At 41.8% G+C, this 26304-nt stretch overlaps 1 protein-coding gene across 2 annotated transcripts in view; it reads right to left on the bottom strand.

The window, feature by feature from the left end:
• LOC133646110 (protein dispatched homolog 1-like) overlaps window positions 1–26304 on the bottom strand; it is a 34456-nt gene that overhangs the window by 2858 nt on the left and 5294 nt on the right. Inside the window, exons 2-8 of one of the 2 annotated variants that reach the window (XM_062041131.1) lie at window positions 25620–25649; window positions 23429–23552; window positions 21291–21388; window positions 16327–16415; window positions 14464–14576; window positions 9533–11062; window positions 6511–6759 (exon numbers count right to left, since the gene is read on the bottom strand). In XM_062041131.1, coding sequence (XP_061897115.1) covers window positions 6511–6759; window positions 9533–11062; window positions 14464–14576; window positions 16327–16415; window positions 21291–21388; window positions 23429–23552; window positions 25620–25649 — 2233 coding nt within the window. Of the gene's footprint in view, window positions 1–6510; window positions 6760–9532; window positions 11063–14463; window positions 14577–16326; window positions 16416–18176; window positions 18402–21290; window positions 21389–23428; window positions 23553–25619; window positions 25650–26304 lie in introns of those variants that run through there. The other variant, XM_062041132.1, reaches the window with a different exon arrangement.

Below are 26304 nucleotides of genomic sequence, written 5' to 3'. Positions count from 1 at the left end.
AAACTGACAGTTGACAGGTAGAAAACAAAGATGCTAAACTGACAGTTGACAGGTAGAAAACAAAGATGCTAAACTGACAGTTGACAGGTAGAAAACAAAGATGCTAAACTGACAGTTGACAGGTACAAAACAAAGATGCTAAACTGACAGTTGACAGGTAGAAAATAAAGGTGCTCAACTGACAGTTGACAGGTAGAAAACAAAGATGCTAAACTGACAGTTGACGGGTAGAAAACAAAGATGCTAAACTGACAGTTGACAGGTAGAAAACAAAGATGCTAAACTGACAGTTGACAGGTAGAAAACAAAGATGCTAAACTGACAGTTGACAGGTAGAAAACAAAGATGCTAAACTGACAGTTGACAGGTAAAAAACAAAGACGCTAAACTGACAGTTGACAGGTAGAAAACAAAGATGCTAAACTGACAGTTGACAGATAGAAAACAAAGATGCTAAACTGACAGTAGACAGGTAGAAAACAAAGATGCTAAACTGACAGTAGACAGGTAGAAAACAAAGATGCTAAACTGACAGTTGACAGGTAGAAAACAAAGATGCTAAACTGACAGTTGACAGGTAGAAAACAAAGATGCTAAACTGACAGTTGACAGGTAGAAAACAAAGATGCTAAACTGACAGTTGACAGGTAGAAAACAAAGATGCTAGACTGACAGTTGACAGGTAGAAAACAAAGACGCTAAACTGACAGTTGACAGGTAGAAAACAAAGATGCTAAACTGACAGTTGACAGGTAGAAAACAAAGATGCTAAACTGACAGTTGACAGGTAGAAAACAAAGATGCTAAACTGACAGTTGACAGGTAGAAAACAAAGATGCTAAACTGACAGTAGACAGGTAGAAAACAAAGATGCTAAACTGACAGTTGACAGGTAGAAAACAAAGATGCTAGACTGACAGTTGACAGGTAGAAAACAAAGACGCTAAACTGACAGTTGACAGGTAGAAAACAAAGATGCTAAACTGACAGTTGACAGGTAGAAAACAAAGATGCTAAACTGACAGTTGACAGGTAGAAAACAAAGATGCTAAACTGACAGTTGACAGGTAGAAAACAAAGATGCTAAACTGACAGTTGACAGGTAGAAAACAAAGATGCTAAACTGACAGTTGACGGGTAGAAAACAAATATGCTAAACTGACAGTTGACAGGTAGAAAACAAAGATGCTAAACTGGCAGTTGACAGGTAGAAAACAAAGATGCTAAACTGACAGTTGACAGGTACAAAACAAAGATGCTAAACTGACAGTTGACAGGTAGAAAATAAAGGTGCTCAACTGACAGTTGACAGGTAGAAAACAAAGATGCTAAACTGACAGTTGACGGGTAGAAAACAAATATGCTAAACTGACAGTTGACAGGTAGAAAACAAAGATGCTAAACTGACAGTTGACAGGTAGAAAACAAAGATGCTAAACTGACAGTTGACAGGTAGAAAACAAAGATGCTAAACTGACAGTTGACAGGTAGAAAACAAAGACGCTAAACTGACAGTTGACAGGTAGAAAACAAAGATGCTAAACTGACAGTTGACAGATAGAAAACAAAGATGCTAAACTGACAGTAGACAGGTAGAAAACAAAGATGCTAAACTGACAGTAGACAGGTAGAAAACAAAGATGCTAAACTGACAGTTGACAGGTAGAAAACAAAGATGCTAAACTGACAGTAGACAGGTAGAAAACAAAGATGCTAAACTGACAGTAGACAGGTAGAAAACAAAGATGCTAAACTGACAGTTAACAGGTAGAAAACAAAGATGCTAAACTGACAGTTGATGGGCGCCCTGGTGGCTTCATGGAGCTTTTTTCAAAAATGTATGGAAATGGAAAAAAAGATGCTAAACTGACAGTTGACAGGTAGAAAACAAAGATGCTAAACTGACAGTTAACAGGTAGAAAACAAAGATGCTAAACTGACAGTTGACAGGTAGAAAACAAAGATGCTAAACTGACAGTAGACAGGTAGAAAACAAAGATGCTAAACTGACAGTAGACAGGTAGAAAACAAAGATGCTAGACTGACAGTTGACAGGTAGAAAACAAAGATGCTAAACTGACAGTTGACAGGTAGAAAACAAAGATGCTAAACTGACAGTTGATGGGTAGAAAACAAAGATGCTAAACTGACAGTTGACAGGTAGAAAACAAAGACGCTAAACTGACAGTTGACAGGTAGAAAACAAAGATGCTAAACTGACAGTAGACAGGTAGAAAACAAAGATGCTAAACTGACAGTAGACAGGTAGAAAACAAAGATGCTAGACTGACAGTTGACAGGTAGAAAACAAAGATGCTAAACTGACAGTTGACAGGGAGAAAACAAAGATACTAAACTGACAGTTGACAGGTAGAAAACAAAGATGCTAAACTGACAGTTGACAGGGAGAAAACAAAGATGCTAAACTGACAGTTGACAGGGAGAAAACAAAGATGCTAAACTGACAGTTGACAGGTAGAAAACAAAGATGCTAAACTGACAGTTGACAGGTAGAAAACAAAGATGCTAGACTGACAGTTGACAGGTAGAAAACAAAGATGCTTAACTGACAGTTGACAGGTAGAAAACAAAGACGCTAAACTGACAGTTGATAGGTAGAAAACAAAGATGCTAAACTGACAGTTGACAGGTAGAAAACAAAGATGCTAAACTGACAGTTGACAGGTAGAAAACAAAGATGCTAAACTGACAGTTGACAGGTAGAAAACAAAGATGCTAAACTGACAGTAGACAGGTAGAAAACAAAGATGCTAAACTGACAGTAGACAGGTAGAAAACAAAGATGCTAGACTGACAGTTGACAGGTAGAAAACAAAGATGCTAAACTGACAGTTGACAGGTAGAAAACAAAGATGCTAAACTGACAGTTGACAGGTAGAAAACAAAGATGCTAAACTGACAGTTGACAGGTAGAAAACAAAGATGCTAAACTGACAGTTGACAGGTAGAAAACAAAGATGGTGTTCAGCGTTTTCCTGCTCAAATGAACGGACTGTTGAAAATAGGAATCGGGGGATTACTTTTCACAAGTAAGATTTCACATTAAAATGTGTTTTTTGATGTAATATGTTTTGTGTAGGAGGACAAACACGACACAAACATTCCTAATTGTTAGAAAGCCCACTGTTGGCCAGCGCCGTTTTGTCCTACTCATTTCAGCGGCCCTTGAACTCACCGTTGTGTGGATTGTGACTCAACTGTTTGTTTGCATGTAAAGGTAAAGGTAAAGGGGTTATACTTGTATAGCGCTTTTCTACCTTCAAGGTACTCAAAGCGCTTTGACACTTTTTCCACATTCACCCATTCACACACACATTCACACACACATTCACACACTGATGGCGGGAGCTGCCATGCAAGGCCCTAACCACCACCCATCAGGAGCAAGGGTGAAGTGTCTTGCTCAAGGACACAACGGACGTGACTAGGTTGGTAGAAGGTGGGGATCGAACCAGGAACCCTCAGGTTGCTGGCATAGCCACTCTCCCAACCGCGCCACGCCGTCCCCAAACGATGTACAACTTTCTCCGACACTGCCACAGAAAGACGTGTTTTATGCCACTCCTTATCATACTTGCCAACCTTGAGACCTCCGAATTCGGGAGGGGGCGGGGTTTGGTGGTAGCGGGGGTGTATATTGTAGCCTCCCGGAAGAGTTAGTGCTGCAAGGGGTTCTGGGTATTTGTTCTGTTGTGTTTATGTTGTGTTACGGTGCGGATGTTCTCCCGAAATGTGTTTGTCATTCTTGTTTGGTGTGGGTTCACAGTGTGGCGCATATTTGTAACAGTGTTAAAGTTGTTTACACGGCCAGCCTCAGTGTGACCTGTATGGCTGTTGATCAAGTATGCTTTTCATTCACTTCTGTGTGTGTGTAAAAGCCGCATATCATATGTGATTGGGCCGGCACGCTGTTTGTATGGAGGAAAAGCGGACGTGACGACAGGTTGTAGAGGACGCTAAAGGCAGTGCTTTTAAGGCACGCCCCCAATATTGTTGTCCGGGTGGAAATCGGGAGAAATTAGGGTGAATGGTTGCACCGGGAGATTTTCGGGTGGGGCACTGAAATTCGGGAGTCTCCCGGGAAAATTGGGAGGGTTGGCAAGTATGGTCGTTATTTGTCTCATTTTGTCCACCAAACCTTTTATACTGTGTGTGAATGCACAAAAGTGCGCTTCATTGATGTTATTGATTCGTGTGACGTGCTAATCAGGCATATTTGGTCACTGCATGACTGCCAGCTAATTGTCATGTTGCCTCGTTTTGGGGTGTATTTGAGCTCATTTAATTTCCTTTACTTACTGTATGATAGCTGTTTGTGTGCCATGTTGTTCCAGACCACAGCGAACGTTAGCCAGCTGGCAAAGATTGTAATAAATCCATCAGAAGAAGACAGTTTCCTTTAACTTGGACACACACGTCTTTACCTTTGGCCATTCTAAGTCAGTCATTTCCAGGAGTTATCTCACCCTCTGAGAAGTTTTACTGATGTTTTCCAATGTTGTAAAAATGTGTAGAACATTACATTTATAAGATTTCTGTCAACAAAGATTTGCCACTTACATCATCCATCCATCCATTAATTTTCTACCGCTTGTCCCTTTTGGGGTCGCTGGAGCCTATCTCAGCTGCATTCGGGCGGTAGGCGGGGTACACCCTGGACTAGTCGCCACCGCATCACAGGGCCACTTACATCATTATAACACTTATACAAGACTATGGTTATACAACCCTAACCCTGTTCATGGAGAGAATGCCAAGAGTGTGCAAAGCAGTAATCAGAGCAAAGGGTGGCTATTTTGAAGAAACTAGAATATAAAACATCCATCCATCCATCCATCTTCTTACGCTTATCCTAGGTCAAGTCTCGGGGGCAGCAGCCGAAGCAGGGAAGCCCAGACTTTCCTCTCCCCAGCCACTTCATCCAGCTCTTCCCGGGGGATCCCGAGGCGTTCCCAGGCCAGCCGGGAGACATAATCTTCCCAACGTGTCCTGGGTCTTCCCTAAACACTTCCTGAACTACCTCATCTGGCTCCTCTCCATGCGGAGGAGCATTGGTTTTATTTTGAGCTTCCCCCGGATGGCAGAGCTTCTCACCCTATCTCTAAGGGAGAGACCCGCCACCCGGCGGAGGAAACTCATTTCGTCCGCTTGTACCCGTGATCTTGTCTTTTCAGTCATAACCCAAAGCTCATGACCATAGGTGAGGATGGGAATGTAGATCGACCGGTAAATTAAGAGCTTTGCCTTCCGGCTCAGCTCCTTCTTCACCACAACGGATTGATACAGCGTCCGCATTACTGAAGACGCCGCACCGATCGGCCTGTTGATCTCACGATCCACTCTTCCCTCACTCGTGAACAAGACTGCAAGGTACTTGAACTCCTCCACTTGGGGCAGGGTCTCCTCCCCAACCCGGAGATGGCACTCCACCCTTTTCCGGGCAAGAACCATGGACTCAAGACTTGGAGGTGCTGATTCTCAACCCAGTCGCTTCACACTCAGCTGCGAACCGATCCAGTGAGAGCTGAAGATCCTGGCCAGATGAAGCCATCAGGACCACATCATCTGCAAAAAGCAGAAACCTAATCCTGCAGCCACCAAACCGGATCCCCTCAACGCCTTGACTGTGCCTAGGTCCCCTCCGAGGTTTCTCATTAATATCCCATTGGGTTGAGTTTTTTCCTTGCCCTGATGTGGTATCTGAGCCGAGGATGTCGTTGTGGCTTGTGCAGCCCTTTAAGACACTCGTGATTTAGGGCTATATAAGTAAACATTGATTGATTTCCCATTATTTCCCGTTAATTACCATGGAAAGTTTCCAACTTTGAATATTCCCGCAATTTTGCAACCCTACGCCATACTTGCCAACCCTCCCGAATTTTCAGGGAGACTCACGAATTTCAGAGCCTCTCCCGAAAATCTCCCGGGACAACCATTCTCCCGAATTTCTCCCGATTTCCAGCCGGACAACAGGCACGCCCCTTCCAGGTCCATACGGACATGAGTGAGGACAGCCTGTCGTCACATCCGCTTTTTCTCCATATAAACAGCGTGCCGGCCCAGTCACGTCATAACATCTATGGCTTTTGGAGAGTGCACAACTGCGCACACAACAAGAAGGAGACGAAGCAGAAGAACGAAGAAGAAGCAGTCATGGCGACGACGAGTGACAGAGAATAGAACGAGGATGGACAATTCAACCCTAAACTCACTCCTTTCCTGCTAATTAAATTTCACAGATGCTGCCCATACCTATGCTCCTTCAAAGGCTGTGCTACTGGCTACAAAGCATTGCACTTTCAAATACAACAATGAGTAGAGGAGTGTTATGTGTGTGTGTATATGTGTAAATAAATGAACACTGAAAGTCAAGTATTTCTTTTATTTATATATATATTATATATATATACAGTATATATATAAGAAATACTTGAATTTCAGTGAATTCTAGCTATAAATATACCCCTCCCCCTTGTACTGCTCTCTGACCTTGTCGTAGAAGAGCCTCAACTTCTCGTAGTCCTCGTCGGCGAAGGTGGTCTTCTGTTTCAAAACAAAGGCCTTCATGGTGTTAGACGTGTCCAACAGAGGCCCACTTTCCAGAGTGGCACTGGCTTTCTTGACGACGGTGCTGGTGTACTCCTTGATGCAGCGCTCAAACACCTCCGGCCTGTAGGGGAAGCTGCTGTGACCGCAGCAGGCGCTGGTGGACCCCCCAACGCAGTCTGTGTTCATCCACTGTTGGCAAAGTTTAGAAATGTACTTTATCTTGATACAGTTAGGAGTGTATCAATCTGATATTGCTATTGGCTAGGCTAGCAGCTACTGTGCACCACAGCCGATTATTTTTAGAGTCGATTAATCAACCATTAGCCGACTGATCGGATAATAAAGCGTACACATATTTAATGGCTCTAATTTTTCCATTAGTTGGCGCCATCTTAAAAGTATGCCAGCCTTTCACCTGTTCCTGTTAGCATGCTAATAATAATGTGCTATTACTAGCACGCTAATGTGACAATAACAATAACAGGCATTTTATTCTAGTCTATTCTATTATAACAAATTACAGCGCTTCACTTGTTCCGCATTTTCGGCCTTATTCCAAAAGGGAACAAGTTACCTTTTGTCCTCAACACACAATAACCCATTAATGACAATGTGAGGTTTTTGTTCTATATTTTAACATTTTTAAATAAACAAGTAGTCACAGCCTTTGCTCAGTACTTAGTTGATGCACCTTTGGCAGCAATTATAGCCTCAAGTCGTTTTGAACACAATACCACAAGCTTGGCACACCTATCTTTGGGCAGTTTGGCCCATTCCTCTTTGCAGCACCTCTTAAAGGCCTACTGAAACCCACTACTACCGACCACGCAGTCTGATAGTTTATATATCAATGATGAAATCTTAACATTATAACACATGCCAATACGGCCGGGTTAACTTATAAAGTGACATTTTAAATTTGCCGCTAAACTTCCGGTTCGAAACGCCTCTGAGGATGACGTATGCGCGTGACGTAGCCCGGCGAACACGGGTATGCCTTCCACATTGAAGCCAATACGAAAAAGCTCTGTTTTCATTTCATAATTCCACAGTATTCTGGACATCTGTGTTCGTGAATCTGTTGCAATCATGTTCATTGCATTATGGAGAAGGAAGCTGAGCAAGCAAAGAAGAAAGTTGTCGGTGCGAAATGGACGTATTTTTCGAACGTAGTCAGCAACAACAGTACACAGCCGGCGCTTCTTTGTTTACATTCCCGAAAGATGCAGTCAAGATGGAAGAACTCGGATAACAGAGACTCTAACCAGGAGGACTTTTGACTTCGATACACAGACGCCTGTAGAGAACTGGGACAACACAGACTCTTACCAGGATTACTTTGATTTGGATGACAAAGACGCAGACGTGCTACTGTGAGTATGCAGCTTTGGCTTCTAAACATTTGATCGCTTGACCGTATGTGCGCAACTTTTTTTTGCGTATGTACGTAACTTTTTAAAAATATATAAGCTTTATGAACCTTGGGTTAGGTGAACGGTCTTTTGGGCTGAGTGATTGTGTGTGTTGATCAGGTGTTTGAATTGTATTGGCGTGTTCTATGGAGCTAGGAGCTAGCAGAGGAGCTAGGAGCTAGCGTAACAAACACGCAGGTGTTTTTATGCAGGATTCATTTGTGGCATATTAAATATAAGCCTGGTTGTGTTGTGGCTAATAGAGTATATATATGTCTTGTGTTTATTTACTGTTGTAGTCATTCCCAGCTGAATATCAGGTCACCCCCGGCTCTCACAGCATCTTCCCTATCTGAATAGCTTCAACTCCCCACTAGTCCTTCACTTGCACTTTACTCATCCACAAATCTTTCATCCTCGCTCAAATTAATGGGGAAATTGTCGCTTTCTCGGTCCGAATCTCTCTCACTTCATGCGGCCATCATTGTAAACAATAAGGAACTTTGCGTATATGTTCAACTGACTACGTCACGCTACTTCCGGTAGGGGCAAGCCTTTTTTTATCAGATACCAAAAGTTGCAATCTTTATCGTCGTTGTTCTATACTAAATCCTTTCAGCAAAAATATAGCAATGTCGCGAAATGATCAAGTATGACACGTAGAATAGATCTGCTATCCCCGTTTAAATAAAAAAAATTCATTTCAGTAGGCCTTTAAGTTCCATCAGGTTGGATGAGAAGTGTTGGTTTTCATCCGGGATGTCTCTGTACTGACTAGTCTCCCAGTTCCTGCCACTGAAAACCATCCCCACACCATGATGCTGCCACCACCATGCTTCACTGTAGGGATGGTATTGGCCTGGTGATGAGCGGTGCCTGGTTTCCTCCAAACATGCTGCCTGGCATTCACGCCAAAGACTTCAATCTTCGTCTCAAATGTGTTTCTCATGGTCTTAGTCTAGTCAGGGAGGTGACCAAGAACCTGATGGTCACTCTGTCAGAGCTACAGCATTCCTCTGTGGAGAAATGACAACCTTCCAGAAGTACAACCATGGAGAGTGGCCAGACGGAAGCCATTTCTTCGTTAAAAGTTTGCCAAAATGCACCTGAAAGACTCTCAGACCATGAGAAACTAAATTCTCTGGTCTGATGAGACAAAGATTGAAGTCTTTGGCGTGAATGTCATGTTTGGAGGAAACCAGGAACCGCTCATCACCAGGCCACTACCATCCCTACAGTGAAGCATGGTGGTGGAAGCATCATGCTGTGGGGGTGCTTTTCAACAACAGGAACTGGGAGACTAGTCAGGATAGAGGGAAAGATGAATGCAGCAATGTAAGGAGATATCCTGGATGAATACCTTCCCATCCAACCTGACGGAGCTTGAGAGGTGTTGCAAAGAGGAATGCATTTATTCCATTTTGGAACAAGGCTGTAACAAAACAAAATGTGGAAAATGTGACTACTTTCTGGTTTATGTTGCTCCCAGATGGGTTGTCAAAACAAAAATGGTCAACATATCTCACTGTAATTAATCAGGTAGAACTGACCTGCTTGAAAGAGATAAAGAGGCAGACCATTTCTTGCTGAATGAAAATGGAACTCTCTCTCTGAATCCTCTCGCAAAAATCCAGGCTCCACTGCTGAGACTCTTTGCTGGAAATGTTGAAGCTGCTGTCAAACATCAGCGTTCCCCAGTCATTGGGATCCAGGTGGTCCCCGTTGTCCACAGCCATGGTGCCCCAGACAATAAAGATGGTCACCCGGAGTTGATCTATACGTGCCAACTCCTCGAACTTGAACAGATCTTGGTACTCCTTGTAGCGCTCAAAAGGGTTTGAAGAGCGAAACAACTGCAACTTCCTGATATCCGTTGACGGGAGCTTGAGCTTTGGGTTGACAGACACCAAATAGGCCCCGCCCACTGTGAGAGCCAGGAAGCAGATGAGCCAGACGTAGCGCAGCTTGATGACGATATAGGGGAGAATTTTCTCAAAAAAGGTTCTGGAGGCTTTGGAGACACTCAATAGGAATTTGTTCAACTGCTGGCAAAGACCTGCCACGAACATCTGGATGCGGTAACCGCTCGTCTGCCGCGTGGGCTCGGGCCGGCGCCACACGTCCACGATGTAGCGCTCATGGAGCACCACCGCGGCCAGGAGCCACGTCACCATGAGAATGTAGTTGACCAAGATGGCCGTTCCCGCGTAGATGCCCAAACAGCGTATGGCGACCACATTGCTGACATCATTGGCGTAGAAAGCGGCGGCGGTGGTGAAGCTGGTGACAAACATCGAGAGGGCGGCGTGCTGCAAAGTCACGCTGACCCTCTCCGCCAGCTCGGCATGAGGTCTATCGGATTTGGCGTGGCTCCACACGTCGCAAAGCACAAAGGCGTCGTCGACGCCGATGCCCACCAGGAAGATGCAAGCCGTGAGATTCAAAAAGGGAAAGAACTTCAATTTGAAAACCATGTGGTAGATGAAGAAGGACACAACCAGGGCGCTAACAATGGCTATCATTGTCATTAGGGTGATGAGAGCGGAGCGCATGTACACACCCATGACCAGCAGAACCATGACAATCGCCACAAGGAAGTACACGCTGTCCTGACGGATGTAGTGGGCAAGGAGTTCATGTGCGCCGCTGAAAGAGATCCCGATGACTGTGATGATGCCGTCTGAGTTCCAGTTCTCCAAATTGTCCAAATAAATCTGCTTTTTTTTATCGGCATCCCATATGAAAAAGTGGAGCATACTGTACTTGAGCACAGGCGAAGGACGTCCCAGGCTCTCCGAGCTGAGGAAGTCCTTATCGACCAGGTAGTGCAGTATTACATAGACGGCTGTGAACTTGGTACAGATCTCCGGCACGTTGCTACACTTGCCGGGGGTGGTGGCGCATTCCCATGTCAGTGTGCCGTTGAGGTAGTAATGGGCACACCTACGCAAGATAGTGAGCGTTTGTGCCACGTCCTCCTCGGTGATCAGCTCGCAGGATGGCTTTTCTCGTAGGAGAGCTATGTAATTACCCAGTGTCCAACTCAAGCAGTCACTCTGGAAGTCCCAGTGAAAGCGCACCTGTGGACACAGGTAAATATATCAGAATAGGACACATTCACACATGTATGAACAAATGGATGCATGGCTGAGTACAGAGGAGACAGGTGAGTAAAATGTTAGAATAATTGTAAGTTATCACAAAAAACTTTGTGTTGAAATGAGTTCCAGGCAAAAGGACAGGGGCTGTCTTTGAGGCCTACCAAGAGTAAGGCTTGTAAAACTCCACTGTGTAAGGGGGAGAGCCACATGAAGGGTTTTCTGTTTTCTCTCATGTATGGTAATCAACAGAAGGATGTTGTTCTGGCCCAAGGAGTTCAAAGCGGAGAGATGATAGGATCTTCCCAATTTCCAGACGAACTCTTTTTGAACTATTTTATGAACCTCTTTTTGAACTATTTTACGAACTCTTTTTGAACTGACCTTTTCTGTGAATTGTTTACGACCCTTTCTGTGAACTTTTTGCGACCTTTGTCCTTTGGAAACAGCCGTGGCCATGTGGTCGGGGAGGGTCCAAAATAAAAGGAGGCATACAATCTTTTGGCAGAGCGTGCTGGAGATTGTAGAAGGATACAATGTCCGGGCAACTCTCCTCAATACATTGAGTCCAAATTGAATACTGTCTCCGTTTAATTATTTGCCTCTTGTCTTGTTTATTTTTTTTTATTTTATTTTTTTTTAAATTTATTTCAAACAACATTAAAAAAAAAACACAAGATACACTTACCATTAGTGCATCAACCCAAGAAAAACCCTCCCTCCCCCATTCACACTCATCCACACTCATTTACACAAAAGGAGCTGTCTCTTTCTGTTATTAAAAAAACAACAACTTCTGGTTCCTACAGTATAGAACAATACAGTCTGCAAGGGATACAGTCATTCGAGCACACATGATTGTGTGTGGTGCTGGTCCACTAACATTTTCACTAATCACTATTTTTTATGTAATTGTTTTTAAATTGCTTTACTTTCAAACAAAACAAACAAAGGACCTTAACTTCACCAGACCGGGTTGTCAATGAAATCAGATTGTTCAAAAGGGTTCTTAAAACCAGGTCCAGTTCAGATTACGTCCAGATCAGACTGTCTCCGTTTAATTATTAGCCTCTTGTCTTGTTAAATAGCTGTCATCAGTGTTTGAACCTGACATAAACACTATCACATCTGCACCAGGAGGTTATCAGACCATGGCCACCAGGACACTTGACACCAATTGCCCCCCCCAAACATGGCCGATAGCCCCTGATGCAGATGGCGCAATGTCACTGATTGGACCAATCCCAAAACGGTTTGTGTCAAATTTTTGGGACTTATGCAGATCCAAAACACACAAAAACAGGTACCAGTAGGCAGATATGGGTAGTAACGCGCTACATTTACTCCGTTACCTCTACTTAAGTAACTTTTTGGATCAATTGTACAAAAGCCAAAAGCAGTGAAGTTGTCACGTTGTGTAAATGGTAAATAAAAAGAGAATATTTGCAAATCCTTTTCAACTTATATTCAATTGAATAGACTGCAAAGACAAGATATTTCATGTTCACACTGAGAAACTTCTTTTTTTTTTTTTTTTCAAATAATCATGAACTTAGAATTTAATGGCAGCAACATATCGCAAAAAAGTAATCAGAGGGGCATTTTTGGGGTTTGAGGTGGGCGGGGCCGGGTTAAGGGGGGAGGAGTATATTTATAGCTAAAATTCACTGAAATTCAAGTATTTCTTATATATATATATATATATATATATATATATATATATATATATATATATATATATATATATATATATATATATATATACAGTATATAAATAAAATAAATACTTGAATATCAGTGTTCATTTATTTACACATATACACACACATAAAAGTCTGGGGCCGTACTTATCAAGCTTCTTAGAATTACTCCTAAGAAGTCTGCTAAGAGTTGACTTAAGAGTAAATAAATTGTTCGCTGAAAGCTGCACTTAAAAGTTAGTTATCAAGCGTCTTACTCACACTTTCAGCGAAGTGTAGGACTGAATCTTAAGTGTCACACTCAGAGCTGAATTACGACATTACTATGTGCCGTAAACGGAATTTTAGGTGACGTCATTTCTGTGTCCATAGAAATTACCAATCACGGAAGGGAATCCGTTGTCTAAGAATAAAGAAATATCTTGGAAATATTTAAGTGGACAATGGGAGTGTATATTTTGACAATAAACTACAAAATAATACAAAACAAACTAGTCCCCGCCGGCACTCACGCTACCGCTCCCTCTCTTCTATCGCCCACACACTCACTGACGTCACTCACCTCACGGCCACACACATACGCTACTGTCATAACATTTTCTTTCCAATTCATTAATTAGGCAACTAATTTGAAACTGGTGTGGGTGGCTCTATATATACTAGCCCACTGCAGACACATGCAGAAATCAACAAGGAATCGAAAAGTATTAAATCTGTGACAAAAATAATATCCGCTCTGTCTAAACGATACCGTTTGATCAGCTGCTCGTCATCAAAAAAAAACAAAACATTGTTCCGTTCCCTGAACGTTCGCGCACGTCTCTCTCGCCTCAGTGCCATCCCCTGCTGGCAACTCCTAACCACTTAAGACACCTCTGAAGGTCTCTTAAATATCGTGGAGAGTAGGAGTGATTCTTAGACTTAAGAACGTTGATAAAAAGCTTTTATTCTTAAGTTTGAGAGTAGGACTAAATTTCGCAAATTCTCAGGACTTAAGTGTAAAATGGCACTCTAAGAAGCTTGATAAGTACGGCCCCTGATCTACAAAATGTGCAAGCAACATACCCCTTCCCCTTCCAGCTGTCCTGGATGAAATGAAATTATTTTTTCCAATCATTTTGGAACTTGCAAGCATACTTCTTCTTCTTACTCTTCTCTTCTACGTTCTTCTGCTTTGTCTCTGTTATGTTTTTGAACATTACTACTTGCCGTTGTTTTGAAGCAATGCATGATGGGAATCCGGATGTTGTGTGTCAGTGTATTAACGTGCCGGCTGGAATAAACACACGCTGAGAAATAGCTCCGTGCCTGCCTACTTTATGGGTTATAGATAAACCTATGGATAACGGAGACATATATGATAGTCTCCTTTTCAGGTGAGAGAGGACGCTAAAGGCAGTGCCTTTAAGGCACGCCCCCAATATTGTTATCCGGCTGGAAATCGGGAGAAATTCGGGAGAATGGTTGCCCCGGGAGATTTTCGGGAGGGGCACTGAAATTCGGGAGTTTCCCTGGAAAATCTGGAGGGTTGGCAAGTATGGTTCCAGAAATAACAAGAACAGAGACCCTAACCCTAACCCAGAGATTAAAGTTGTGTGCTGCATGTTCCACAACAGTAACATCTGGAGCACAAAAGTGTGCAATAGCAACAAGGTACACACACACGGTACATAGATGACATACCCTGGTCTTGTCCAGGTCGCACATGGATTTGATGGCCTGAATGCTCCACAGGTTCTTCCCCTCAGCTGACGAGACCACCAGTTTCAGTGAAAAATAATGCCACACCTTGGGCACTAAAATGACAAGAGATGTTTGCGTGAAAATACAACAAAAAGGTTATCTGGCTGACCCAGGAGGTGGATTGTGCCTCACCCTTAAACATGTGACGTGAGTACAGTCAAGTGGAACCTCGACATAAGCAGTTGTCCACATAAATAACCATTACTTGTAGCTTTACTCATGACTTTGTCCGGAAACTTTCAAATAAACACGTGTGATATGAAGGTTTTGTGTTTGTTGACATGGGTTTCTTCCATGTGTGCATTCTGTTAAGTTATCGTGAAAGAAGAACGGATTTTGCGTCCCGTGCCAAAGCCGTGACGGTAAGTATCACTTCTATCCCTGCTTCCTTTGTCGTAGATTTTTACATAACTACAAATGGGCTTTTGCCAAAAACACACAAGGGATAATGCTAAAGCTAACAATGCTCGTGTGTTAAAAAACAACAACATTTTGTGTGCGTCTTTAGTTATTATGCTTATTATTTATTCTCTGCGTTGGGCTTCTACTCAGGCAAAGCCCATCGTAACAGATAAAAGGTACAAAATTAAACATGTTAAATGCATAGTTATTGAAGACACGAATAGAAGTTATTCTGATGACTTGCATTGATTGGGATCAGACAGGATTCACTGTAGTGCCGGTAAGTTCCACAACTTGGAATTTACATTGTGAAGGAGGAAAACAAGTCCGGTCTTTTCAATAACACAAGAAAGTGGTTGGCTTTTAAGCTCTTTTTTTTTGTCCACTGTCTAGTTTCCGTACACGTTTTTATACCTTTCACAAGAAGTACATTGGAGGCAAACTCCGTAGCTTGTATGTGCTAGTTTTCTGTTTATTTTAAACTTATTTACGGAGGAGTATGAAGCCGGGACTCGAAGCTGCTTACTTCTGACTTCGTTGGATAAATGTGAAATAAAGGAGGCAATACACAATGCTACGATGACTTCTGTTTTGTTTGATCACCCGTTGTACTGCCGTGTTACAGACACCGTTTGGAAACAATTAAGGTATGTAAATAAACATTTACAGAATCGTACTGTGTAAATAACTAATTTCTGTTAGAATAATTATGTATTTATTATCACGCAACTCTTATGCTTAAAGGGCCGTTGCTATAGTTATTGTCAATTGTGCTGAAGTGGTATTTTTCTTTGTCTGTGCGAAGCTGTCAATCCAAAAGATTGCAAGCCAGCCTCGTATCAGTGTCTGTGTCCAGGAATGGCCTGCTGACTGCCAAAGCCGAACAGCGCCGTGACGCAGACAGAGCAGAGACAAGGCGATATCACCAGTGTCAACACATTTGCATTTCTTGTACAATCATATATTGTGTCTAACTGGAGCTGTTTAGATTACCCCCTTCCCTCAGCGACAGCTTCAGCGATGTAACCAGGGACCTCCTAAATAGAGGAAGCACGTGGACTAGACTTTAGAGCGAAGTTTGGATCTGTAACTAGAGTACAGCCCAAATAACGTCTTTCCTCAATTGAGCAAAATGTAACTCTGTCTCTGCATGATTCCTTGCTTCTAGTCTGTTTTAATAGATGTCATCAGTGTTTGAACCTGACATCTTCACAACTAATATATCTGTGGCTTATTGTCCGGTGCCTTATGACTTATAGGGTTCCCAAATACATCAAAAACGCCATCAGGTAAAAACGAAAAAATGTTGGTTTTGCATAAAGAGGCTCCTAATTTCCGGGACTTGATAAGTTGGTGGACTTCCTCTCAAAGATTTTGACCTAAAAAAAATGAAAACCTTACGTCTTGTGCATAAGCCTTCTTCACTGAGTGGTTGTGAATCCCGTTTTCTTCGGTGAAGATGGTTTTTGTGCTCCTTGAGCTCGTGGTATCTGAAAAGCAGATCAATAATTATTGCCTACAAGGGCGACAGTATTTGCACTTAATGCAGAAGTTGTTATTTCAACCAATCCGGAAGCACAACACGCAACCAATCAATAAAAAAAAGCAGTACTGAAGCTACATTCATTTCAAAGTCTGTCCCTCATCAGGAAGATGTTCGTTTTATTTGTTTCAGTAAAAAAAACAAACTCATATTTGGATTTTAGTTGATCCGGCTCTATGGCAGAGGTGTGTAAAGTGAGGCTCGGCCCGCAGTAAATTTTTCAACAGCCCATGGGAATTTTCTAAAAAATACTTAAAAAACACAAAAAAAATACCGAATACAAAAACAGTAGAATAAAAGAGCAAACAGGTGAAATGTTACGAGAAAAAGTTGCAAGGTTGACTCGAAAAGGCCTACTGAAATGAATTTTTTTTATTTAAACGGGAATAGCAGATCCATTCTATGTGTCATACTTGATCATTTCGCGATATTGCCATATTTTTGCTGAAAGGATTTAGTAGAGAAAATCGACGATAAAGTTCGCAACTTTTGCTCGCTGATAAAAAAAGCCTTGTAGTGGATTGTCCGAAGCTTAAGCAGGCAACAAAAGTAGTTTAGTACAACAAATTTATTTACCCATTATCAGAAGTGCAGGTTGAATTGAGTTGGCCGTGCAGACAAACCACAAGTTACTCCGGAGCAAACAAGACACACACAAGCCAAAATCACTTCCGAGTTCCGGTCTTCTGCCATTTTTTATATGTCTGTTGTGCGTCATCGTTCCTTATCGAGTGCGTCAATGTCTTGTTTTGTTTTTCCTATCTGTTCCATAACAACTCGAATCCTTTAGACAGTCAACACATTCTGTAGACAGGTTGGCACGACTTAATATTCACTTTTGTTGTTTTTCCTATCTGTTCCATAACAACTCGAATCCTTTAGACAGTCAACACATTCTGTAGACAGGTTGGCACGACTTAATATTCACTTTTGTCCCACCACTGGTCCATTCAATGGCACACAAATACAAGAGTATTGAAAATGAGCGGACATTCTTAAAAGACAAGAAATATAGGTCAAAAGGTCAGAAATTCTACAACACCTTGCCTGTACCGGAAGTGTAGCGTGACAGCACAGGAGCTAGTATTCCTCACAATTCCCAATTGTTTACAATGGAGCGAGAGATTCGGAGCGACAAAGCGACGATTACCCCATTCATTTGAGCGAGGATGAAAGATTCGTAGATGAGGAACGTTACAGTGAAGGACTGGAGAGGCAGTGATGGACGTATATTTTTTCGCTCTGACCGTAACTTAAGTACAAGCTGGCTCATTGGATTCCACACTCTCTCCTTTTTCTATTGTGGATTTGTATTTTAAACCACCTCGGATACTATATCCTCTTGAAAATGAGAGTCGAGAACGCGAAATGGACATTTAAAGTGACTTTTATCTCCACGACAATACATCGGTGAAGCAATTTAGCTACGGAGCTAACGTGATAGCATCGGGCTTAACTGCATATAGAAACAAAATAAATAAATCCCTGACTGGAAGGATAGACAGAAGATCAACAATACTATTAAACCATGGACATGTAACTACACGGTTAAAAATTCTCAGCCTGGTAAGGCTTTACAATGCTGTTGCTAACGACGCTATGGCTAATTTAGCAACTTAGCAACCGGACCTCACAGAACTATGATAAAAACATTAGCGCTCCACCTACGCCAGCCAGCCCTCATCTTCCCATCAACAGCCGTGCTCACCTGCGTTCCAGCGATCGACTGCGCGACGAAGGACTTCATCCGTGGGTTTGGCGGCAAGCATCGGCTAGGCCAGGGGTCGGCAACCCAAAATGTTGAAAGAGCCATATTGGACCAAAAATACAAAAACAAATCTATCTGGAGCCGCAAAAAATTAAAAGCCATATTACATGTGTCATGAGATATAAATGTAATTAAGAGGACTTAAAGGAAACTAAATTAGCTCAAATATAGCTACAAATGAGGCATAATGCTGCAATATATAGATATCGCTAGCCTAAATAGCATGTTAGCATCGATTAGCTTGCAGTCATGCAGTGACCAAATATGTCTGATTAGCACTTCACACAAGTCAATAACATCAACAAAACTCACCTTTGTGCACTCATGCACAACGTTAAAAGTGTGGTGGACAAAATGAGACAGAAAAATAAGTGGCATAAAACACGTCCTAGAAAGTCGGAGAAAGTTATGCATGTAAACAAACTATACGGTGAGTTCAAGGACCGCCAAAATAAGTAGGACAAAACGGCGCTCGCCAAATACTCGAATCAGTGAAGCATGTTTAATATAAACAGTGTGATTTGTAACAATTAGGGAGGTTTGTGTCATGTTTGTCCTCCTACAGAAACCATGCTAAAACAAAAAAATAGATTTGTTTCCCCCTCATCTTTTTCCATTCTTCATACATTTTTGAAAAATCTCCAGAGAGCCACTAGGGCGGCGCTAAAGAGCCGCATGCGGCTCTAGAGCCGCGGGTTGCCGACCCCCGGGCTAGGCGTAGTAAGTAGTCCTTGTTGTGTTGCTGTAAGTATTGTACTTAGCCGCTAATACACCAATCGATCCCACCTACAACGTTCTTCTTTGCAGCCTCCATTGTTCATTAAACAAATTGCAAAAGATTCACCAACACAGATGTCCAGAATACTGTGGAATTTTGTCGAAGAAAACAAGAGGTTTCTGTATCGGGTTCGACGGGGTCCAACCACTTCCGTGGATTTTGTGACGTCACACGCATAAATCATACCCAAAGGAGTTTTTCAACCGGAAGTGTGGCGGGAATTTTAAAATTGCACTTTATAAGTTAACCCGGCCGTATTGGCATGTGTTGCAATGTTGAGATTTCATCATTGATATATAAACTATCAGACTGCGTGGTCGGTAGTAGTGGCTTTCAGTAGGCCTTTAAGATACTTAAAGTACTTCAAATTAAATATTTCACTAGGAATTTTTTTTGTGGGGGAGAGGGGGGGGGGGAAATACTGCATATTATGTGAGTTTTGCGCACACAAAACCAACTTTAGTTTGACAAAGAGGGTATAAAACACACACAAAAATAATAATAATAAGGAAAACTTACAATACACGGATAGATCTGAAGTTGTTCTAGAGACTTAAGTGCTGTGCGACCCCAAAAAGGGACAAGCGGTAGAAAATGGATGGATGGATGAACTTAATTTGAACATTGATGTGGATCCCCAATCATTTAAAACTGTAATTGCTCAAAAATAATGATGAATTAATAATCAATAGTGATATGAATTATTGACCCATTTAAGACTTCTATAACTTGACATTAAATATTCCACTTTGCACATTTTTCTTTTTTTTTGGGGGGGGGGGGGGGTAGTGCATAATTGTTTTTTCCATTAAAAAAACAAGGTTTTGTTTTTTTCAACAAAACAGCATAATTTTCTTTTCTTTTTGTAAAACTTTCTATCAACAGTTAGACGTGAAGTTGATAAGTAGAGATTTAAGAGTTGAACAATAATAATAATAAAATATTATACAGTATATATACATGACTTATTTTTAACATTTTTAAGTCTAAGACATTTCCAGGTCACTGGGACCAAACTTGAAGGGAGCCTAAAATGTTAAAAACATTTTATTTATTTATTTTGCATTAGTTTCGAAAATGAAAAATAACAAAATGGCCCTCGCATGCTTTCATTTTTCAATGTTAATGTTTAAACTGTGTGTAATATTACATTGGCCAAAAATATAGAATATCATTGTTAAAGGTTTCCAAGGTCTCCAAGGTTTCTCATAGTCATTCACATTGACATCCCACTAGGTTGTGAGTTTTTCCTTGCCCTTATGTGGGCTCTGAACCGAGGATGTTGTTGTGGCTTGTGCAGCCCTTTGAGACACTTGTGATTTAGGGCTATATAAATAAACATTGATTGATTGATGATTGAAATAAAACCTCTGCCTTGTTTTTAATGAACACATAAGCCTACTATGCTACTGTATTTTAATGTTGGTCATTAAGGTGGTTCTCGGTAAAAAAAAAAAGAGTTATAGAACCGCTGCTAAACACGACAAGTATTAGGGATGTCCGATAACGGCTTTTTGCCGATATCCGATATTCCGATATTGTCCAACTCTTTAATTACCGATATCGATATCAACCGATACCGATATCAACCGATATATGCAGTCGTGGAATTAACACATTATTATGCCTAATTTGGACAACCAGGTATGGTGAAGATAAGGTACTTTTTAAAAAAAATAGTAAAATAAGATAAATAAATTAAAAACATTTTCTTGAATAAAAAAGAAAGTACAACAATATAAAAACAGTTACATAGAAACTAGTAATAAATGAAAATTAGTAAAATTAACTGTTAAAGGTTAGTACTATTAGTGGACCAGCAGCACACACAATCATGTGTGCTTACGGACTGTATCCCTTGCAGACTGTATTGATATATATTGATATATAATGTAGGAACCAGAATATTAATAACAGAAAGAAACAACCCTTTTGTGTGAATGAGTGTAAATGGGGGAGGGAGGTTTTTTTGGGTTGGTGCACTAATTGTAAGTGTATCTTGTGTTTTTTATGTTGATTTAATAAAAAAATAAATAAAAAAAAACCAACAAAAAAAACGATACCGATAATAAAATAACCGATACCGATAATTTCCGATATTATATTTTAACGCATATATCGGACATCTCTAACAAGTATGCATCTCCAAACGGCCAACGAGAGATTTATAAAAATTCTACAGATTTATAAGATGTGAAATTAGTCGAGCAGCGACCCTAAATAGCAAATATGGTAGAAGTGGACATATATTCTGTGAGAGTTCGGAGTAAGGTTACCTTGCAGCCTGCTCGTTGTCAGGTTTGTAAAATGTCTTCATCAGGTTGTTGAACGCCACCAACCGTTGGCTGATGGCAGTTCCTCTCGTTTCAAAACCCTTGAAAAGAAAAACAGGCAAAACCAAAGACAAATGTTTATCAGTACAATTGCTCCTATCAAGAATGGTGTCTAAATTCTGTGTATATATATATATATATATACATATATATATATATATATATATATATATATATATATATATATATATATATATATATATATATATATATATATATATATATATATATATATATATATATATATATATATATATACACTACCGTTCAAAAGTTTGGGGTCACCCAAACAATTTTGTGGAATAGCCTTCATTTCTAAGAACAAGAATAGACTGTCGAGTTTCAGATGAAAGTTCTCTTTTTCTGGCCATTTTGAGCGTTTAATTGACCCCACAAATGTGATGCTCCAGAAACTCAATCTGCTCAAAGGAAGGTCAGTTTTGTAGCTTCTGTAACGAGCTAAACTGTTTTCAGATGTGTGAACATGATTGCACAAGGGTTTTCTAATCATCAATTAGCCTTCTGAGCCAATGAGCAAACACATTGTACCATTAGAACACTGGAGTGATAGTTGCTGGAAATGGGCCTCTATACACCTATGTAGATATTGCACCAAAAACCAGACATTTGCAGCTAGAATAGTCATTTACCACATTAGCAATGTATAGAGTGTATTTCTTTAAAGTTAAGACTAGTTTAAAGTTATCTTCATTGAAAAGTACAGTGCTTTTCCTTCAAAAATAAGGACATTTCAATGTGACCCCAAACTTTTGAACGGTAGTGTATATCAGTGGTTCTTAACCTTGTTGGAGGTACCGAACCCCACCAGTTTCATACGCGCATTCACCGAACCCTTCTTTAGTGAAAAATAAAATGTTGTATTTTTTGTCAAATTCAAAACAAAGTTATATGTTTTTGGTAACACTTTAGTATGGGGAACATATTCTAGGTAACAAAGACTTAATTTAGAATTTTTTGGACACCAGGGGAACATATTGTAAGTATTGAACTTTAACAAAGACTTAATTTAGAGTTATTTGGTTAGGGTTAGGGTTAGAGGGTTAGGGTTATAATAAGGCCATGCCGAATAAGGCATTAATAAGTACTTAATAATGACTAGTTAAGAGCCAATATGTTACTAATTTGCATGTTAATAAGCAACTAATTAATGGTGAATATGTTCCCCATACTAAAGTGTTACCATGTTTTTTTTACTGGTGCACAAAATGAACCGTGCATGAACATCACCTTGTTCAAAGTACAAAACCAACACAGTGCATAAACTCACAACAAATTACACACCTGCAAATCAGTCTGACTTCTGCTGTTGCCGTATCCGTAATACGCCGATAGGGAGAAGTTTGTATTTACACGATGAGTCGGGTGTGTCTTGACCTCCGCCGAACCCCTGAGCCCGACTCACCGAACCCCTATTGCGGTCCCCTCCAAGGTTTCTCATTGTCCCATTGGGTTGAGTTTTTCCTTGCCCTGATGTGGGCTCTGAGCCGAGGACTGTGGCTCGTGCAGCCCTTTGAGACACTTGTGATTTAGGGCTATATAAGTAAACATTGATTGATTGATTGATTGATTGATTTGAAGTAAACAAGTTACATCAACCCCTTAGTAACTGCCAAAAAAGAGAGGACTTAAAGGTGTGCCTTGAGGAACACCACTAGTATAACTAAAGAAGTAGAACAAATGCATCTGAAGTAAACAAGTTACATCAACACCTTAGTTACAAATCATGTTACGCAAAATAAAGTAGTGGACTTAAAGGTGTGCCTTGTGGATCACCTCATTCTAAATCACAAGTTTGGCCCCAGTGTCCTGTTGGCTAGCAAGGTAAAAATGTAAATGCAAGGACCTGCTAACGTGGTCCAAGTCCCTCTCTAAAACAGGAGCACTGGATTGTTTTTAGGAATTTGCTGCAAAAATGTTTTGTCTCTCAAGTTTTTGAACTAACTCGGTTGTGGGTGTGGTGTCCTTCCAGCCTTGCATTGTGGATCATTTCACTGACTTTTTACACAAGCGCCCTACAAGTTTGACATCCAGACAGAAAACTATGTGGGTGCTGTACTCACTTTACTCGAGTCTCTGAAGTCGGGAGGTTTGGCAAGCATGAAAGCCAGCAGGGCGCAGACGGCAATCAGCGCTGTGCAAACCGCAAGCACCGTCAGAGGCCAATCAGCTACCAGCTGAGAATAGCTGCAAAAGGAGAAGGATGCTTTAAATCAGATGATTATTTCTGTAGACGTTGCCCTCTAGTGGGTTCTCCTGACCACCACACACTGGCACACCAGTATGGTTTGCTTTTCAGCCGTATATAGTTAGGACTTTTCACTCCGGCGTGTCTCTGCTTTGCTCTCTAGAGTGTGTCTCGCTCTGTTCTCCAGCTTGTCTCTCTCTCGCTCCAACTCCACCACCCGTGTCTCGGTCCGGCTGCTGCTAATAAGCATGGTAGGTGATTGGATGATCAGCCCCAGCTGGGTAATCCAATCACCTGCCAGCTGCGCTTCGAGGCCGGTCCTTCCACACCCCGCTCCGCGGCAGGCCCGCAGACCACGCCCCCCTCCACAATTTCATTAGCGGAACAAGCCGTCGATGAACTTAGAACTTAGAACTGAACTCATTTAAATCCCCTTTGCCCCCAAAGTCATCCTGTGTCCAGAGTTTTATTCTCTGAATTGGTAAACATTAATAAAAACATTTTAATGGACCGATTTATGGACACCAACATTTGTTCTCTCGCTGCACTCTTGTTAATCTACTTCCTGATGATAGCTGCTTACTTTCTGTTGCAACACGCTTCTTCTACACTTCTTAAAACTTTACTAAGTGCTTACTTCTTCTCTTCTTTCTAGCTATCTCGTCTATTGTTAGCATGCCTGCTTCTGCTCGCCCTCGGTGTCTAACATGTTTAGACTCCTCTAAGTTATTAAGAAATGAAGTTGAATTGTCACCGATTCTGTTCATAACTTTTATGGACAGAATTTCTAGGCGCAGTCAGGGCGTTGAGGGTATCGGGTTTGGTGGCTGCAGGATTAGGTCTCTGCTTTTTGCAGATGATGTGGTCCTGATGGCTTCATCTGGCCAAGATCTTCAGCTCTCACTGGATCGGTTCGCAGTCGAGTGTGAAGCGACTGGGATGGGAATCAACACCTCCGAGTCCGAGTCCATGGTTCTCGCCCGGAAAAGGGTGGAGTGCCATCTCCGGGTTGGGGAGGAGATCTTGCCCCGAGTGGAGGAGTTCTAGTACCTCGGAGTCTTGTTCACGAGTGAGGGAAGAGTGGATCGTGAGGTCGACAGGCGGATCGGTGCGGTGTCTTCGGTAATGCGGACGCTGTATCGATCCGTTGTGGTGAAGGAGGAGCTGAGCCGGAAGGCAAAGCTCTCAATTTACGGGTCGATCTACGTTCCCATCCTCACCTATGGTCATGAGCTTTGGGTTATGAATGAAAGGACAAGATCACGAGTACAAGCGGCCGAAATGAGCTTCCTCCGCCGGGTGGCGGGGCTCTCCCTTAGAGATAGGGTGAGAAGCTCTGTCTAAAGCCGCTGCTCCTCCACATGGAGAGGAGCCAGATGAGGTGGTTCGGGCATCTGGTCAGGATGCCACCCGAACGCCTCCCTAGGGAGGTATTTCGGGCATGTCCGACCGGTAGGAAGCCACGGGGAATACAAAGGACACGTTTGAAAGACTATGTCTCCCGGCTGGCCTGGGAATGCCTTGGTTTATCCCCCGGGAGGAGCTAGACCAAGTGGCTGGCGAGAGGGAAGATTGGGCTTCCCTGCTTAGTCTGCTGCCCCCATACCTGACCTCGGATAAGCAGAAGAAGATGGATGGATGGATGGATGGATTGCATTCTTTTTGTATTGTTTCAGTTTCACAAATTCCTCAGTAACTTCCCCAAAACGTCACCGTGGAGTTATTGAGTCTGTTTAGCTGATTGGAGAGCTAGCTTGCACAGCTAGTGGGTCCATGACCATGACTTCTGTTTTGTTTGATCGGCCGTTTTACTGGCGTGTTACAGGCACCATTTGTAAACAATTAAAGGTATGTAAATAAACATTTACATAATATTTCCGTGTAAATAACTCATTTCGCAACGCACAGCTTATAGTCCGGTGTGGCTAATATATGGAAAAAAATATTTTCCCCTAAAATTTAGTGGTTGTTGCCTATATACGGGCGCGCTCTATTGTCCGAAAAATAGGGTACTTTTAAGAGGAGGAAGAGAGCAATTTGCAATCCACAATATCAGCAGGTCTTACCTTTTGGGAAATCGAACGGGCCATGCAGAGCTGGAAAAACAAAAAGGCAGATACAGTTTTCATTTTTATGTCCAAGCAGCAGCCAACCACTTAAATGCTATGCAGGGCTTTGGAAGAAACCATTTATGTGACCTCACCCGCGTTAGCTATTATAGTATGTCTGGGACAAATCTAGGGTAAGGATCATTGTAGCACGTACGGCAGGACTATTCACTTCTAACCAAGTCCAGCGCTGGACTGACACCATACCGAGTTAAAACTTGGGACGCAAACAGCCCATTTAGCACCAAATTCCTAAAAACGGTAGTGTTCCTGTTGTATAGAGGAACTTGGACCACATTGGCATGTCCTTTTGACACCTCTAAGTCCTACCTTTTTTGGCAGTTACTAAGATGTAACTTGTTTACTTCAGATGCATTTGTTCTACTTCTTTAGTTATACTAGTGGTGTTCCTCAAGGCACACCTTTAAGTCCTCTCTTTTTTGGCAGTTACTAAGGTGGTTGATGTAACTTGTTTACTTCAGATGCAGTCATCAGTCATTTGTTCTACTATCTGTTGACTTTCCTATGGACTGGACTCCCACATTATCTATTGTAATTGAACAATTCAATATTTATACCAGGGGTCACCAACGCGGTGCCCGCGGGCACCAGGTAGCCCGTAAGGACCAGATGAGTAGCCGGC

The sequence above is a fragment of the Entelurus aequoreus genome, linkage group LG03, assembly GCF_033978785.1.
Source record: "Entelurus aequoreus isolate RoL-2023_Sb linkage group LG03, RoL_Eaeq_v1.1, whole genome shotgun sequence".
Classification (NCBI taxonomy): domain Eukaryota; kingdom Metazoa; phylum Chordata; class Actinopteri; order Syngnathiformes; family Syngnathidae; genus Entelurus; species Entelurus aequoreus.
This window is presented reverse-complemented; position numbering and strand designations above follow the sequence as displayed.